At 41.8% G+C, this 17,907-nt stretch overlaps 1 protein-coding gene across 1 annotated transcript; it reads right to left on the bottom strand.

Annotated features, from left to right (window-relative positions):
- Positions 1-16,296: 16,296 nt before the first annotated feature.
- On the bottom strand, positions 16,297-17,292 carry LOC138868989 (uncharacterized). The gene has a single exon (XM_070146574.1). It carries the CDS (start codon positions 17,290-17,292, stop codon positions 16,297-16,299), a length of 996 nt encoding a protein of 331 aa, XP_070002675.1.
- Between the last annotated feature and the right edge of the window lie 615 nt (positions 17,293-17,907).

Below are 17,907 nucleotides of genomic sequence, written 5' to 3'. Positions count from 1 at the left end.
TGTCAGCAGTTCAAGATTACACATCGCAATTCTACCCCATACCGCCCTAAGGCAAACGAAGCAGTTGAGGCGGCCAACAAGAATATAAAGAAGATACTTCGAAAAATGGTGGAAGGTTCTAGGCTGTGGCATAAAAAGCTATTGTTTGTATTGCTAGGTTATCACACTATTGTCCGTACTTCAGTAGGGGCGACTCCTTATTTGTTGGTGTATGGCACCGAAGTAGTGATACCCGTAGAAGTGGAAATTCCATCCCTTCGAATTGTCGCGGAGGCAGAGATCGATGATGAAGAGTGGGTCAAAACCCGCTTGGAACAATTGAGTTTGATCGATGAAAAGAGACTGACAGCAGTGTGTCATGGCCAGTTCTATCAACAGAGAATTACAAGAGCATACAACAAGAAGGTGCGCCCACGGAAGTTTGAAGTGGGACAGTTAGTATTGAAACACATTCTTCCTTATCAGGTTGAAGCAAAAGGAAAATACGCCCCAAATTGGTAGGGGTCGTTCGTTGTGACTAGATTGTTGTCCAATGGTGCATTGTATTTGACAGATGTAGAAGGCAAATGTGTAGAAATGGCTATCAATTCTGATGCAGTCAAGAGATACTATGTATGATTTCTTTCTTTGATTGTACTTGTTTGTATTTGGCATGTCTCGAATATTGAGATGACGAAGGCATTTTCTTCTGCTATCCAAACACTTTATCCCTTATCACCCCTCTTGAGCCTTATTTGTTTTCTTTCATACCCCTATTTCGGAATCAGTAGCAAAGATTAGAAACACAAACATGAAAGAAAAGTAAAGGAAAAGGAGAAAAGAAAATAACAAAAAGGGAGATAAGAAAAACGAAAATCAAAGAAAAAAAGAGAAAAAATGAAAAAGAAAGAAAGAAAAGAATGAAAAGAAAAAGAAAGAAGAAAAAAAAACAAAAAGAGAAAAAGAAAGCAAAAAAGAGAGAAAAGAGAAAATCACAACAACAAAGTAATTCATATGTCATGAACTACGTTTGACCTGATTCCTTTTAAGGATACATAGGCAGCCTCATGGTTCGGTCCCATCAAAATAAAAATTCAAAAGTCCCCAAACAAGAAACTGGGGCAGAAGTTGTGGTTGTTATCAGAAATCTGATTCCAAAGGTTGCAAATTTGAACCCAATCAAACGGTTTTGAGCTTTTTATACCCTTCCTTTCTAAACCCATCCAAAAGCCACATTATGGTACAAGGAAAGACCTTCCGATCAGTCTTCGGGAAATACCAAGTCAAGCATGTAGAGGTAATTCATGTCAGGGGCAACGCTTTGGTCCAAACAGGGAAAAGAACTCAAAAATGAGAGAGTCTTACTGGTGAAAAACCTCACGGGCACCGTAAGGCGACGAGAGCTGAGAGAAATCAAAATGAGAGAGTCTTATTGGTGAAAACCCTCACGGGCACCGTAAGGCGACGAGAGCTGAGAGAAATCAAAATGAGAGAGTCTTATTGGTAAAAATCCTCACGAGCACCTTAAGGCAAAGTAAGTTGACAGATGAAGGAATGAGAGAGGTCTGCTGGTGAAAACCTTTCAAGGCACCGCAGGATGAACAAGGTCGGGATTTGAGGTGAAGAAATCAGGTTATGGAAATTCTGGGGCTACAAAGTATGGCAACTGAAAGTAGATTGGTTGGACAGATTGAGCCGATTAATCCAATTTGCATGTCATGATCATTGGTGTCAGCTGTTCCACTCAGATAAGTCTCTTTTCTTTTTCTCTTCAGATAGTCTTCCAGTTTTGGACTTCCTTATCCTTAACTCTGAAAGTCATTGCATTTCATTTCTTTGGGTTTATTTCTCTAAAGCAAATAAGAAGGAATTTCAAAGCTCACTACCAGCTTCAAAATGGCAAATCACAGTGCGGCCAGAGCATACCAAAGATGACATGATGTAAAGTGGGGGAAGTTCCATCAGCAAAATGATTTAGTAATTTCATGGGAGATGCAGAGTTTCAGTTAAAAGAGTCAGAGGTGTGAAACAATGGTGTGGGTATAGAACACTCGGGTCATCCAAAGTCATGGGGTTTTGAAAGTCTATCGGAAAATCAAGTGGACCAGGGTCAGTGCGGAAGAGAGACCTTCAGCAAAGAATGCCATCAACTAACCTCCACATTTTAAACTGACAAAATTTTTCTTTGATTAAAACAGGGGCAGGAAATTTCGGTTGTTTTGAATAAACCCTCCGCGGAGAAAGGCGGTCACCAAATAGGTTTGATTTTTGATTTTTAGGACCCTCCTAAAAAATGGGACCTAGTTTAAAGTTCAGAAATAACATAATCTAGCATAAATGTACCCCAAAAGGAATATAAGTTAGCTTATGAGTTTGCATGTTTGAGATAGGATTCAATTAGAAGTTTCCAGGACCCTCCTGAGTAATGTGATTTAGTTTTAAGATTTCCATTAGATCACAAGATGTATCATAAGCTCTGCTATAGGGTAATATAATTTAGTCGTAAAAGTGTCAATTTTTAGGACAAGATTTGATTTTGAGTTTCAGGACCCTCCTGGATAATAGGATGTAGCTTTAAGACCCTCTTAGATAACAAGATTTAGCGGAAGCCACACCTTTAGAAGATATAACTTAGATTTAAAATTGTCGTTTAGGTAAGAATTGTCAGGACCCCCTGGATAATGGGACCTAGCTTTCGAATTCTTAGTAATATTTGGTAATATGATTCAGTTTAACACTCACATCTGTGCCCAACCTCCAAACTGGGGCAGAAATTTTTCTTTGTTTTATCTATTTCATTGAAGTCAGGAGCCCGCCTGGAGAGCAGGGAATACATTCAAGTTTAGCAATCAGGAGCCCGCCTGGAGAGCAGGGAATATGTTTCAAGTTGAAGTCAGGAGCCCGCCTGGAGAGCAGGGAATACATTCAAGTTTAGCAATCAGGAGTCCGCCTGGAGAGCATGGAATACGTTTCAAGTTGAAGTCAGGAGCCCGCCTGGAGAGCAGGGAATACATTCAAGTTTAGCAATCAGGAGCCCGCCTGGAGAGAAGGGAATACTTTCAAGTTGAAGTTAGGAGCCCCCTGAAGAGCAGGGAATACTTTCAAGCTGAAGTCAGGAGCCCGCCTGGAAAGCAGGGAATACTTTCAAGTTTAGCAGTCAGGAGCCCGCTTGGAGAACAAGGGAGTAAAATTCAAGTTTTGGTTTTCAAAATTCTTTGATATTCGGCAATGTGATTCGTTTTACACTTACACATGGGCCCACATACCCAAATTGGGGCAGCAAATTTTCTTTGTTTTTGTCTATTTTGCTGAAGTCAGGAGCCCGCCTGGAGAGCAAGGAATACATTCAAGTTTAGCAGTCAGGAGCCTGCCTGGAGAGCAGGGAATACATTCAAGTTTAGCAATCAGGAGCCCGCCTGGAGAGCAGAGAACACGTTTCAAGTTGAAGTCAGGAGCCCGCCTGGAGAACAAGGGAGTACAATTTAAGTTTAACCTTCAAATCCTCTATTTTGTCTATTTTGAACTCAGGAGCTCGCCTGGAGAGCAGGGAATACATTTCAAGTTGAAGTCAGGAGCCCGCTTGGAGAGCAGGGAATACGTTTCAAGTTGATGTCAGGAGCCCGCCTAGAGAGCAGGGATTACGTTTCAAATTGAAGTCAGGAACCCGCCTGGAGAATAAGGGAGTACAATTCAAATTCTAAGTCAAGAGCCCGCCTGGAGAGCAGGGAATACATTTCAAGTTCAGCAATCAGGAGCCCGCCTGGAGAGTATGGAATACATTCAAGTTCAGCAATCAAGCGTCCAATCGGAGAAAGGAAAAACATCATCAAGGCAACAAGAAACACAAAAGCAAGTTTGAAGATCTAGATAGGATTTTGTAAAGCGTAGATCATAGTCTAGCCCAACTTCTTTTTATTTTATCATGGTGTAATAAGGGGATGCAGTAAGCAGTAGCAGCAACAGCAGCAACAGTGAAATCACGGCTTCATGGTAGTCCCAGCTACCAAAACTTCTCGAACTATACTGACCTGATTCCTTTTTAGCCAAGGATATGTAGGCAACCTCAGAAGTAGGGTGCGATCAAATCTTTCAAAAATGCTTCATACGGAGTATTCAAATGGGCAAAAATCGCTCGTATACGCTCACTTATCTTTGCACGAAAACTCTTCGTATTTCCGGGCAAAGAGGGGCAGCTGTGAGCACGTGATTTTTGCCCTATATGAATTGCTCCCATAAATTCAAAACAAAATAATTTCTTTCAGTATTTGCAATTTCGTAGATTTTTGTTTGGTATTATTTGCATTTGTCTGTGCTGCATTTGCATTTAGGATCTAATTTTACATTTTAGGATTAATTGATAAATTAGTTGTTTTATAAAAATGGAAAAAATCACAAAAATAACTTATTTTTGCATTTTTAATTTTAGTCTCGAATTTTGGAGGTTTTCTTTAATTTGGTATTTAATTAGTTGTGGTAATTATTATTTAGAGTTAGTTAACTTAATTCGATAGGATAATTTGATTAGGAATTAATTTAGGTTTTATGTTTAATTTTTAATCTCAATTTAAAGGAAATTAGAAGAAAAAATAAAAAATGAAAAGGAAAAGGAAAAGGGAATAAGAACAAATGCAGTTCTGTGCCAAATTTACCCCAAGCCCAAACCCCCTGCACCAGAAACCCGTCCAAAATACCCTTTACCCAGCCCAAACCCGCGTCCAACCCGGTCCAATTTTCCCTCCTCCTCAAACGACACCGTCCAGGCTCGAATCAATCAGAACCGTCGAGATTAATCATATACAACGGTGGGGAAGTGGGGTGGGGTTTATTATTTAACTGTCTGAATCTCGCACCCCCCGTCTCACCTCTTTCATTTCCTCTCTCAGAAACCCCCCGTTAGCCCCACCCTAAACCACCGCTTGCCGCCCGCCGGAAATCGCCCACGGTGGCGGCCGACCACTAAACACCACAAAACTCACACCAAAGCTCCCTCTCCCCTTCCTCATCATGAATCCACCATCAGCTTCCTTAAAATCCCACCAGAATCCCTCAAAACTCCGAAACCCTAGCCGCCGCCCTTGTTTTCTCCGGTGGCGGCGCCAGCTCCAATCCTCACCCCGGGACCTCCACAAACCCCTATTCCCAAATCCTAACTCAGTTTCCTTCAAACATCTCCGGAGCGGTTCGAATATCAAATCAAAGGTTTCAGCCCTAAAAGCCTAAAATTGAAACTACGCATGCAAGGTCGAGGGTCCTGTCTCATGATGTTTTAGGGCCAATTTCATCGCAAAATGATGTCATTTGCCTGTTCTTGACAAAGAACAGATGATTGACATTATCCTGCGGTGTAATTGAGAGGGTCAGTCCAGTCCAGGGTTGAATCGGTAGGTTTCCATCACCCTTTCTGTTTATTGTTGTTCTTTTTATTTAAGTCATTTTTGGTTTTCCTGATTAATTTTAAATCTCTTTTTTTCCTTTATTCTGGTTTCACTTTAAATCTCTAATCATTTTTGGGTTTGAATTTTATTTGGGCTTCAATGGACTGGATTTGATTGTTGATTGAATCAAAGACCAGAGAAAATGGGGTTCCGTCTAATGGGTCAGCCCAGGGTCAATTTGACCCATAACCCATCTGAGACTTAAGAGTAAATTTTAGGGGTAACTAAGGGTGTTTTGGGTAATGTACTTGGGGAATCTATCAAGTAACTGATAAGGAAACTTCTTAGAAGCTGCAAAAGAGACTTGCTTGGCAAGCAAGTCAGTAATTGAGGGACTAAGTAGCAAAAAGGAAAACTAAGAAAGGTCTAAAAAAACATAGCTGATATTTGCTGCCCTAGTAACTTGCCTATAAAGGCATTGTTACTTGAGGCTCAAGAGGAGGGGGGACCGGAAGAGGAGAAAAAATCCAGAAAAAGAAAAATGGCTAAAGTTTTCACTATTCCATTGGACTTTTTCCTTTCTTCTTTGATTTCTGAAGTTTTCGAGTCCTGAAGCATTTTCTGAGGCTTAGAACGGTCTGAGTTTGGATGTGTTCTTGCAAACTAATTCTGGGTTAAGTTTTATGTTTGGAGTCCTAATCAAATCTGGAGTTTCAAAATTAGTTCAAATGACATTTGATATCTCTTCTTTGTTGTTTCTGGGCTGACTCTATTGCTGCTGTTGATTAACCTTTGTTCTCTTATTCCTTTCTTCAATTCCAGGTATGTATTGACCCCTGAATCGTGTATGAAATGTAAAGCTGAAGGTCATGCGACCAAGTTGAAGTGGCTATATGTTTCTTTGTCAAATGCTTATTGGATTTCCCTATAATTTCTTCATGTGTTCTCTGGTGTAGTCATCACGTGAAGTCGTTTTATATCGTTAATATTGTATTTCGTTTTATGATTTGGATTTGAACTGGCTTGAATGTAATGATTCAGGACTGTTTGGACTTTTAAGTGTGTTATTTAATTAGGGAGTGGGGTTTTCAGTTGATTAATTGAAGCTATTAGGCTTGACCATGGTTCAAAGGCATTAATTCGAACCTTTGGGTCCAATACAATTGGTTCATATCCTGTTTTTCCATTGAGTTTTCAAAACCTGCTTTCTTATGGTTTGAAGTACAGTAATTTCAGGAGTTTGTTGTCCAACATTTCTCTTTGGTTCGTGTAAGTATTCTGTTTCAATGAGGAATTTCAAAGAGACGTCAATTTTGGTTTTGTGCTGGGAGTGTCCCGGCCTAGTCTAGTTCTTCTTATATTTATTTTAACAAATTGAAACCATGAGGTTATTTAAGTGTGCTAATGTGAAACCAGAACTTAGCATATGTATAAAGTCCTTTTAAGAATTGCTCTCTTTGTTGAAAATTCGAATGTATGGACTAAATGATGAAATAGTCTGTGCAATGTGTAATAGCCTGCTGCCCGAATTTGAATTAGCATGACAGTGTGCCTTTCCTGTAACTTTTAATGTTGAAAGCATCGATTTGGAATCATTTAATTCCTTGTCTGTGTGATGGTCGTGTTGCTGCAGAAACTCGATCCTGAGTCCCTGCTTTGCTATTGCGCCATGTTTCCGAATCGGGCCCTCTTTTGGGGCCTAGTTCAAGTCATTTAAAACCAGTATTTTCATAACACTTGCAATGAGTTATTGGGCTCCCTTGGGCCCAGATTTGAAAAGGAAGCGGACATTTAATCACTTAGGCTGCAATGTAAGTTTAACTTTGGCATAAAAGGCCCTTTGAAGTCCTCGAGGCTTTTTCCTTAATCAATGTTGACTCTTTTAAAATTAAATTGGAGGTGTGCCATATTAGACATAAAAATAATTTATGGCCCTCTAAACTTTGTTCGAATTCCCTTTTAGAATTGGAATTGAGGTGCCATGCCAAAATAAAATCTTAAAATGCATGACCCTCGCTTAGTTAGTATTCTAGTCCTTAGAATTCGAGGCATGTCATTTAGCGAATTTTCCATGGCCCTCGCAAAGTTAAAACGCTAGTTGCTTTAAGCGCGTTATTTTAATAATTTACCTTCGTAAACTCGGATGCGCATTTATGTGACCCAAATCCAAATCTCAACAATGTTATATAAAATGTGTTGCGGACTACGGCTATATTTATGTGACGTGGTTCAAGACATATTTTAAATGACGTTGCAATCTTCCTAAAATAAATTAAAGCGGCTTTAAAGTTAAAAATGTACATAGGTTTAAAAGTTTTCTAAAATTAGATAATTGAGCCAATTATAACAGTTGAGCGACCGTGCTAGAACCACAGAACTCGGGAATGCCTAACACCTTCTTCCGGGTTAACAGAATTCTTTACTCGGATTTCTACTTCGCGGACTGTAATACAGAGTCAACCTTTCCTCGATTCGGGATTTTAAACCGGTGACTTGAGACACCATAAATCTCCCAAGTGGTGACTCCGAATCTTTTAATAATATGATCCCGTTTTGATTGTCCTTTAATTGGAAAAAATCCTTCATAGCCCCCCGGGGGTGTAGTAAAAAAGGAGGTGTGACAATGATCACCTTTGGTATCCCGAACCGGCAAATGATATTTGAATGCACAAAATCAACCACCGCCTTCTTGGTTACAGACTTGAATGTTTTAGCCTCTACCCACTTGGTGAAATAATCGATGGCCACCAGAATAAACCTGTGCCCGTTGGACGCTGCTGGCTCGATTGGTCCAATGACATCCATTCCCCAAGCAACAAAAGGCCATGGTGCAGACATTGTATGTAATTTAGATGGTGGAGAATGAATCAAATCTCTATGCACTTGGCGCTGATGACATTTACGCACGAAACGGATACAATCTCGCTCCATAGTGAGCCAATAATAACCTGCTCGGAGAATTTTCTTTGCCAGCACATACCCACTCATGTGCGGTCCACAGACTCCAGAATGTACTTCAGTCATGATTATCGCGGCCTGTCTGGCATCTACACATCTTAATAACCCACGATCTGGAGTTCTTTTGTACAAAACTCCTCCACTGAAGAAACATCCACTTGCCAAGCAACGAATTATTCTCTTTTGATCACCTGTAGCTTGTACCGGATATACTCCCCTTCGGATGTATTCCTTGATATCGTGAAACCAAGGTTCACCATCGAGTTCTTCTTCCACCATGTTATAATAAACATGCTGATCGCGGACCTGAATATGCAACGGGTCTACATAAGCCTTATCTAGATGATGTAACATTGACGCCAGAGTAGCCAAAACATCGGCGACCATATTGTGGATCCTCGGAATATGCCTGAACTCTATTGATTGAAACCATTGACAAAGATCATACAAGCATTGCCGGTACGGTATGAGTTTTAAATCCCGTGTTTCCCATTCTCCCTGAATCTGGTGTACCAGAAGGTCCGAGTCACCCAAGACCAAGACTTCCCGGACACCCATATCCACAACCATCCTCAAACCCAAAATGCATGCCTCGTATTCCGCCATGTTGTTAGTATAGTAGAACCGAAGCTGTGCTATAACAAGGTAATGATGCCCTGTTTCAGAAACAAGTACCGCTCCTATTCCAACACCTTTCTGTTAGTAGCACCATCAAAGAAAAGCTTCCATCCTGTCCTTTCAATTTGTTCCAACTCATCAATATGCATTACCTCTTCATCAGGGAAGTAAGTCTTCAAAGGTTCGTATTTTTCATCCACAGGATTCTCAGCCAAATGGTCGGCCAATGCTTGTGCTTTCATTGCGGTCCTAGCCACATAGAAAATGTCAAATTCTGTGAGCAAGATCTTCCACTTTGCGAGCCTTCTCGTGGGCATAGGCTTCTGGAAGATATACTTTAACGAATCCAAGCGAGAGATGAGGTAAGTAGTATAAGATGACAAATAGTGTTTCAGCTTCTGGGCTACCCAAGTTAGGGCGCAACACGTCCTCTCAAGCTGAGTGTACTTAACCTCGTAAGATGTGAACTTCTTGCTGAGATAATATATGGCCTGCTCCTTCCTGCCAGTGATGTCATGTTGTCCCAACACACATCCAAATGAATTATCCAAGACTGTCAAATACAGAATCAAAGGTCTCTCTGGTTCTGGCGGGACCAACACAGGTGGGTTTGACAAGTATCCCTTTATCTTATCAAATGCTTCCTGACATTCATCTGTCCACTTGACTGCAACATCTTTCTTTAACAATTTGAAGATAGGCTCACAAGTTGTCGTGAGCTGAGCAATAAACCGGCTGATGTAATTCAATCTTCCCAACAGACTCATCACCTCAGTCTTGTTCTTTGGAGGGGGCAATTCCTGGATGGATTTGATTTTTGACGGGTCTAATTCAATACCTCGCCGGCTGACTATGAATCCCAACAACTTTCTAGATGGAACACTGAACACGCATTTGGCAGGATTGAGCTTGAGTTTGTACCTGCGAAGCCTTTGGAAGAATTTTCTCAGATCTCCGACATGGTCAGACTGCTTTCTAGACTTTACAATCACATCATCCACATAAACCTCGATCTCCTTGTGTATCATGTCGTGGAATATGGTCATCATTGCCCTCATGTAGGTTGCCCCAACATTTTTCAAACCAAATGGCATGACCCGATAACAGTACGCTCCCGAGGGAGTGATGAATGCTGTCTTTTCTGCGTCTTCTTCATCCATTAAGATATGGTGGTAGACCGCATAACAATCCACAAAAGAACCAATCTCATGTTTGGCACAATTATCGATCAATATATGGATGTTCGACAGTGGGAAGTTATCCTTGGGACTCGCCTTGTTGAGGTCTCGATAATCAACACACACCCTGGTCTTGCCATCCTTCTTCGGCACATGCACTACATTGGCTAACCAAGTGGGATACCAAGTGACCCGAATAACCTTGGCCTCAAACTGTTTGGTGACCTCTTCCTTAATTTTCACAGTTATATCAGTTTTAAATTTCCTCAACTTCTGCTTGACAGGGGGAATGCCGGATCAGTGGGCAGTTTGAAAACCACCAAGCTAGTGCTTAGACCTGGCATGTCATCATAGGACCATGCAAAAACATCTTTATACTCGAACAGTGTTTTAATTATCTACTCTCTGAGTTGTGGTTCAAGATGGACACTTATTTTAGTTTCCCGGACATTATCTTGGTCCCCCAAATTGATTGCTTCTGTATCACTCAGGTTAGGCTTGGGTTTTTCTTCAAAATGGCTTAATTCTTTACTAATCTCTTCAATGGCTTCATCCTCGTCATATTCCGATTCAACATCACACTCTACTTTTTGAATTACTATTTCAGAATTAGGTTGGCTTTTAAGACTGGGCCGGAGATTCCGCATGCATGTCATATTATTGAAGTCAGCATAAAAATAACTGTACAAAGAAGAGAGGAAAACAAAAATAAAACTATCAAGAAGAGAGGAAAAGAGAAATTACATTTCATTGAAATTAAAGATAACGGAGTTTATACATCCAAACGGACGAAACATAGAATATGAATTACAACCGTGGAATAATCTAGATAAATTGAAAGAAAATCAAAGCAAACTATCAAAACTCCCTCCTGGTGGGGAGAGGAGTAGCTTCCAATTGTTAATCTTTGCACTGGGCCCAACAAATTGCACATCCGCCTTGCTAGAACCCTCTCCAGCTTCCAACACGTTTATATCGGCGAATATTCTCTCGAACCTTTCCATCAAATCTCCATCCACATCAACCACCGAACTGGGGACCATATTTACTGAGCGCTTTCGGGTACCAAGCTTGACAAATGATCGGGAAAGACGCAGGACTGGCTTTGGAAGGGCCCATGCTCTCTATTTCATTTTTCTGGCTCTTCCACATCTACGACTGTGGGCTTGAACCCCAGACCAAATGTATCCAAGTTCTTAGGGAGAGAAACCGGCTGTACGATACCTTGCAGAGATGCCCCCAAACCCTTGCCCGGCACAAAACCATTTTTCAACATTTTAACGGCTACCATGACTGATGCAGCAGTTACCCTTTGAATTGGCACGCACTTCCCTTCAGGAATTTTCTCTACCGATACCGTGTCAAAAACCTGATAAACCCATAGCCCCTTGTCGTCTTCAAACTCTATGAACGGAACAGTGGCATCACTGAGAACACACAAATTATCTTTGCCATGCACAACAATTTCATGTCTATCCCATTCAAACTTAACCATTTGATGTCGAGTGGACGGGACCGCTTTGGCAGCATGAATCCAGGGTCGACCTAATAACAAATTGTAAGAAACAACCACATCGAGCACCTGGAATTCCATAGTAAATTCAACTGGCCCTATTGTAAGCTCGAGCACTATGTCCCCGACTAAATCTTTCCCTCCACCGTCGAATCCCCGAACGCAGATACTATTCTTGTGAATTCTTTCATCATCCTCCTTCAACTTGTTTAGATTGGAAAGAGGGAAAATATTTGCACTGGAACCATTGTCAACCAGTACCTGAGTAACCACAGAATCTTCATATTTCACCGTCAGATAGAGGGCTCTATTGTGCTCGGTACCCTCCACGGGCAACTCATCATCAGAAAAAGTGACTCTATTTACCTCAAATATCTTGTTAGTTATCTTTTCCAAGTGGTTTACTGAGATTTTGTCAGGAACGTGGGCTTCGTTCAAGATCTTCATTAAAGCCCGACGGTGCTCGTCTAAATGGATCAATAATGATAAGAGCGAGATCTGAGCCGGTGTCTTCCTTAACTGCTCCACGATGGAATAGTCCTGTACTTTCATCTTTCTCAGAAATTCTTCTGCTTCTTCCTCGGTCACCGCTTTCTTCACCAACACTGGGTTATCTTTTGAGGTCTTAGCTTTTCTCAACTCTTCGGGGGCAAAGCATCTCCCCGATCGAGTCAAACCATGGGTCTCACACACTTCTTCTTTAACCTCTTTCCCCTTGTAAGTCACTGTCACTCGTTCATAATTTCATGGGACTGCCTTGTTGTTGACAATTGGTAATTGAGTTACCTGTTTGATAACGACAGGATCTGTGCAGGCGCCCTTCACAATTACCACATGCTTGTTCGTCACTCCTGGCACAACCACTTTTGTTCTTTCATGTTTTCCTGCAACGTCACTTGAGGACCCCTTCTTGACCTCCGCAGATGGTTCATTATTTGTCCCGTTCAACTTGATCACAGACTTCTCATTTGTTGACTTTTCAAACGGCTTGGCTTCACTAGCCCGAATCATCATGACAGTTTGCGAAGGCTTCTTAGGCTCCCCTTCCTTATGCACTATCTCAATCATATTAGTCTTATGATGGGCCGACAACGGGTTCTGGTTGATGTTGGGTGCTTTCGAGGCTTGGACTTCAATCTGATTAATATCGATGAGCTCTTGAATAACTGTTTTCAATTTCCAGCATTTCTCGGTGTCATGACCCGGGGACCCTGAACAATACTCACAACTCACCGAGCGGTCAAGATTTTTGGGAGGGGGATTTGGCAGTTTAGCCTCGATCGGATTCAACATACCCAACTGTCTCAATCTGTGGAATAGGCTAGCATATGATTCTCCTAGAGGAGTGAAGGTCGTCTGTTTCTGCAACCTCTCATTCTTAAAGGCTTGATTTGGCCGAAAACCTATTCCAGGGGGATTTATGTAGGCTCTTGGGGGTGGATGGGCATTTTGTGGAGCTAAGTATGGACTTTGTGGAGCCGGCGCACGCCATTGTGCGTGAGCGGGAGGTTGGGTATAGGTTTGTGCGTGATGGACGGAAAAATGGGGATCGGGCGGTGAGTAGTAGTGTTGTGGTGGACTATATGGAGTGTGGTGGTAAGTTTGGTGGTAGGGTCGAGGCGGGTTGTAGAAACGTGGAAGATTCCTGGATCCAACCCAAGCTCCCGACTCAATTGTAGAAACATCCTCTTTCTTCTTCTTCCCAAGTACACCTCCAGTACCATTTTGAATGGCCTGGGTGGTCGCTTTGATTGCTGAATAACTCATGATCTTGTTGGATTTGAGTCCCTCCTCAACCATGCCTCCCATTTTTACAACTTCATTAAAGGACTTGCCCACTGCTGACACCAAGTGACCAAAATAAGTGGGTTCCAAGGCCTGCAAGAAATAATCAACCATCTCACTTTCTTTCATCGGAGGGTCAACCCTCGCTGCTTGCTCTCTCTACCGGAATCCATATTCCCTGAAGCTCTCACCGGGCTTCTTCTCAATCTTTGTTAATGACAGACGGTCTGGGATAATTTCGAGATTGTACTGAAAATAGCAGGCAAAAGCTTGGGCCAAATCGTCCCATGTGTACCACCTGCTGTGATCTTGTCTGGTATACCATTCTAATGCCGATCCACTCAAACTTTGGCTGAAATATGCCATCAGCAATTCATCTCTTTAGCCTGCTCCTCTCATCTTGCTACAAAATCCTCTTAAGTGTGCTACTGGGTCACCATGCCCGTCATACAAATCAAACTTGGGCATTTTGAACCCTGCCGGTAACTGAACATCTGGGAACAGACATAAATCTTTATAGGCCACACTTACTTGACCTCCCAGCCCCCTCATATCTCTGAACGATTGTTCTAAGCTTTTGACCTTTCTGATCATCTCTTCATGCTCGGGATTTTTGGGTGGCTTCTCGGTCTCTGCTGGGAGATCAAGATGAGGGGTGTAAGAATATGGTTCTGGAGCTTTGAAGGTGGGTTCAAGGGGACAGTACTGGTTGTCATGAGTTTGGAGCAGAGGTTCACTGGAAGATCGGTGTAATGTAGCAGGTGGAGGTGCCACAAAAACAAGTGTGATTGGCGGGGGAGGGTATGGGACTTGTTTGGGTGGTAGAGCTTAAGAAGTATGGGAAGTGGCGCCATAGAATTGTTGGTAGAGGGGAAAGGCTGGAGATGAGTTCACAGTGGGAGGCTCCTAAGGTTGGGACAATGGTGGGATATAGGCGGGTTGGCGGGATAAGCCGGTGGTGGATGCCCCTTGGCCCAGGCTTGGTACATTTCAGCCATCTGCTGCTTTAACTTATACATCTTTTCCTTCATTACATTAACATCCAGTTCTTCCACCTCTTTTGACGGGTCAACAATACTTGTCTCCGGTTCTTGGTTGGCCATATTCAACATGCCTTTTGATCGGGTGTTGTATGAGTGAGTTGCCAGAATGCCAATCAACTAACCACCTGCCTGGACTCAATACATCAACAACAACCTCGTTAGTGGTTAGGGCTTTAATAAATTAGTAATCACACATTTGGGGAATGAATGCACCTAAGCAGTTAACCGTTTCTATTATGCATTTGATCGGCTGCTTGCGTCATCCCGACTTTTCCATTTGCAACTTCTTTCTCTTTCTTCTCTTTTTCCATTCTAGCCTTTGCTTTTCTTTGTTTTTATCTTCTCATTTCCCTCTTATTTTGCCATTGTTTTTCTCTTATTATTTTTTTTCTCTTGTTTTTTTCCCTCTCTTCTTATTTTTTTCCATTTGGTTATGGTCGAATCCTGTGGAGATTGCCTACGTATCATGACCCCGCATGAATCAGACCGAGCGTAGTTCGGAAAGATAAGTGCGAAGTAAACAATAAAACAATTTTTGGGATTTTCAATTTCATGAAAAACAAATGCTTTGATTACAAAGACTCAACACTAACAGACTCTAAGAGAAACTAACAGACGCTGATGAAGAGATGAAATACAGACTCCAAAAATAAACTATCATACTCCGACAGAAGAAGATGCAGACTTGACAACAAATGACAGACTCCAGCAGAAAGAAAATACAGACTCAACACAACTGACAGACTCCAATGAAAAAGGAAATACAGACTCAAATGAAAAATCATGAATACATCAATACTCCTGGTGCCCGCGGGACATCACTCGGTCTCGCCGCGGGCCTATATGCAAGATACCTTTGAAGTCGGTCCAAGTCACTCATTATCTGCTTAACGAATGTCATCACTGCCGCAAAGAAGGTAGTGCAAGTCATATCCTCACAGATTTGGCACTTCATAACGATGTAATCAGCGATGTTTCTAATTCTCTCTCTTATGACACCTTTTTCTTGTAACAAACGCCCAATCTGCTGGGCCCTGGCCTCCAAAGTTTGCTCGGCCACTTGATTCTACTCCTGAAGTTGTTGCAAATCTATTTCTAATTGTGCCAATGCTGTACAACAATGCTCTCTTTCAACTTTGAAGTCTTTAGCCTGTTTGATCATTTTGTTTTTCGTGGCGATAACCCTTTTCTTTAATCTCGCGACCTCATCGTCATACTTTTCTTTCAACTTCTTAACCAGGTGTGGTCGTTCATCTGTATTTTTAGCCAACTATTTTCGAGCCTTGGCTAGTTCATTTTCTAATTTGTTCAAATCAAAACTATAGTCACTCACTTTCTGCCTTAAGTTAGCTATGAGTTTTGTCATCTTTGGCACCTCGGGCTGGGTTTTCTGCCGCTATTTTCATTTTCTGAATCTGGGCTCGAAGGGCCTCATTTTCTATGACTAGCTTTTTCTTTTCCCCTTTGTCCGCCGCGGCTTGCAAGCTATTTTCAAACTGAAGGTCCCTAACTTGTTTTTCTAATTTGCTTATGGTAGCCCTATACTCGTTTTCTTTGGCCAACCAGTCCCATGGCACTTGTGCTCCGTCAGTGAACTGTTGGACATGTGGTCTTTTTGTAGGCCTTTCGGGCTCATGTTAAACCCAGGACCTTTTACCATACCAAATAGTATAACTAGGCTCTACCTCGCCTCTGGATAGATCTCGTACTTGAGTATTAGGCCCTAAGAATATGCACTGATGCCAAATCCGACGCACTCTTTCTTCTGGGAAGACAGCTTTTGGCTCTAACTCAATGACCTGCCGACTCAAATCTTCATCGTGTGGTATGGTCTGGTATCGGCCTAACTAACGTAGGACTCTGTGCGGAGCATAAGGCTGAATACTTCGAAGACCCATCAACAGCAAAAAACATGCCTCAGCCGACATATAGATTACTTCACTGATCGAGAGCCACCCGATCGACCATTCGATCTTGTTTGCAGTCAGAGATCTCAGATGAACATGCCATGCTTCTGTACCATCCGGGAACTCATAACCCTCTACCCACTTTTCATGTTTTTCGATGCATTCAAGGTCAGTCATACCACAATTCAAGTATCCGGAACGGTGGCAAAGGTGTTCCTCCATCCATAGTTGTAACAACATATTGCACCCTTGAAAGAACTTCCCTCCTTTTCGACAATGGGTCAGTGCTCGGTAAATTTCCGCCAAGATCAACGGCACTATAGTCCCATTTGCCTTTTTCATCATAAAGTCGGCTATCCCTACAAGTCCCACCTCTATGTTTCCGTCTTTTCTAGGACAAACCAAAATACCCAGGAACGCCTCTATGAAAGCTAATCCTCTCCGAGTTTCCCACTTGTTTTGGTTTCCCGCGTGAGTAAGACCGATATCTGGCGTTTCAAAGCCACGGGGATTCCCATAACGTCGATACAGAAAGTAGAAGGTACAGAATCCTTTGGCCAAATTTCCGTCTCGGATGTCACGACTGATGCTTAACAAGTACAAAAATTTATGAGGGGTTACTGTTATTGGTGCCACCAGGTATTGACTTCTAAGATTCCCTTCAAAACCGACATAGCCTGCTATCTCTTCCAGTGTAGGAGTTAACTCGAAATCAGCGAAGTGAAATACATTATGCGCTGGGTCCCAGAATGGTATCAAGGCCTTAATCATGTCTTTTTTTGGCTTAACCTTCAAGAGCCCGATAAGACCGCCCAATGCTTTTGTCACAGCCTTTATGTTATCTTCCCCCAAATCATGCCACCATATATGTAGCTCTAAAGGGATCTCTTCACGGACTGAGAAAGGTTCATTTTGAATTGTGCTCATCCTGCACATTTATTAAGGTGATTTTAATTAAAAGGAAACTATGACTCGTTTTTGACTCAAGAAAAATAACCATATTTTTTTCCCCAAAATTTTCACACAAATATCCGGCTTTGCCAATACGGCCTTTCAGCACTTCGAAAATGAAGATTTTAAGGCTGTGTCAGTTAACCAGCCAAAACCTTTAAAAGTGACTAAAAGTGGTTGTTCTTGCAAAAACAGACTTCCGGCGCCCTTTTAGGGACATTTGGCTATTTTTGACAAGAATGACATCACCCTAATTATTTTCAAATAAAAGTAAATTTTTTGTTCTTTTGTGTTATTTTTGCAAAAAGGAAGTTGGGCCCGATGGGGGTTGCCTACGTATCTCATACCCTGTGAGAATCAAACTGACGTAGTTCGGGAATTTTTTTTAAGAAAATAAATCCAACTTCTTTTTTCTTATCCCAAAAACACAAAGATATTTTTTCCTATTTTTCTTTAAAATTCACAAAATTCCCCTCCTTTTTCAAAATTTCGGCAGAGTTTCAGTATACTTTTAGGGACATTGGTTTTCACCGCAGGTAATTACCTCACATTGCTATTTTCTTTTCCAAATTCTCTCCCTTTTATTCAAAAGCCAGTCAA

This window comes from Nicotiana sylvestris, chromosome 5 (genome assembly GCF_000393655.2).
Source record: "Nicotiana sylvestris chromosome 5, ASM39365v2, whole genome shotgun sequence".
Lineage (NCBI taxonomy): Eukaryota > Viridiplantae > Streptophyta > Magnoliopsida > Solanales > Solanaceae > Nicotiana > Nicotiana sylvestris.
This window is presented reverse-complemented; position numbering and strand designations above follow the sequence as displayed.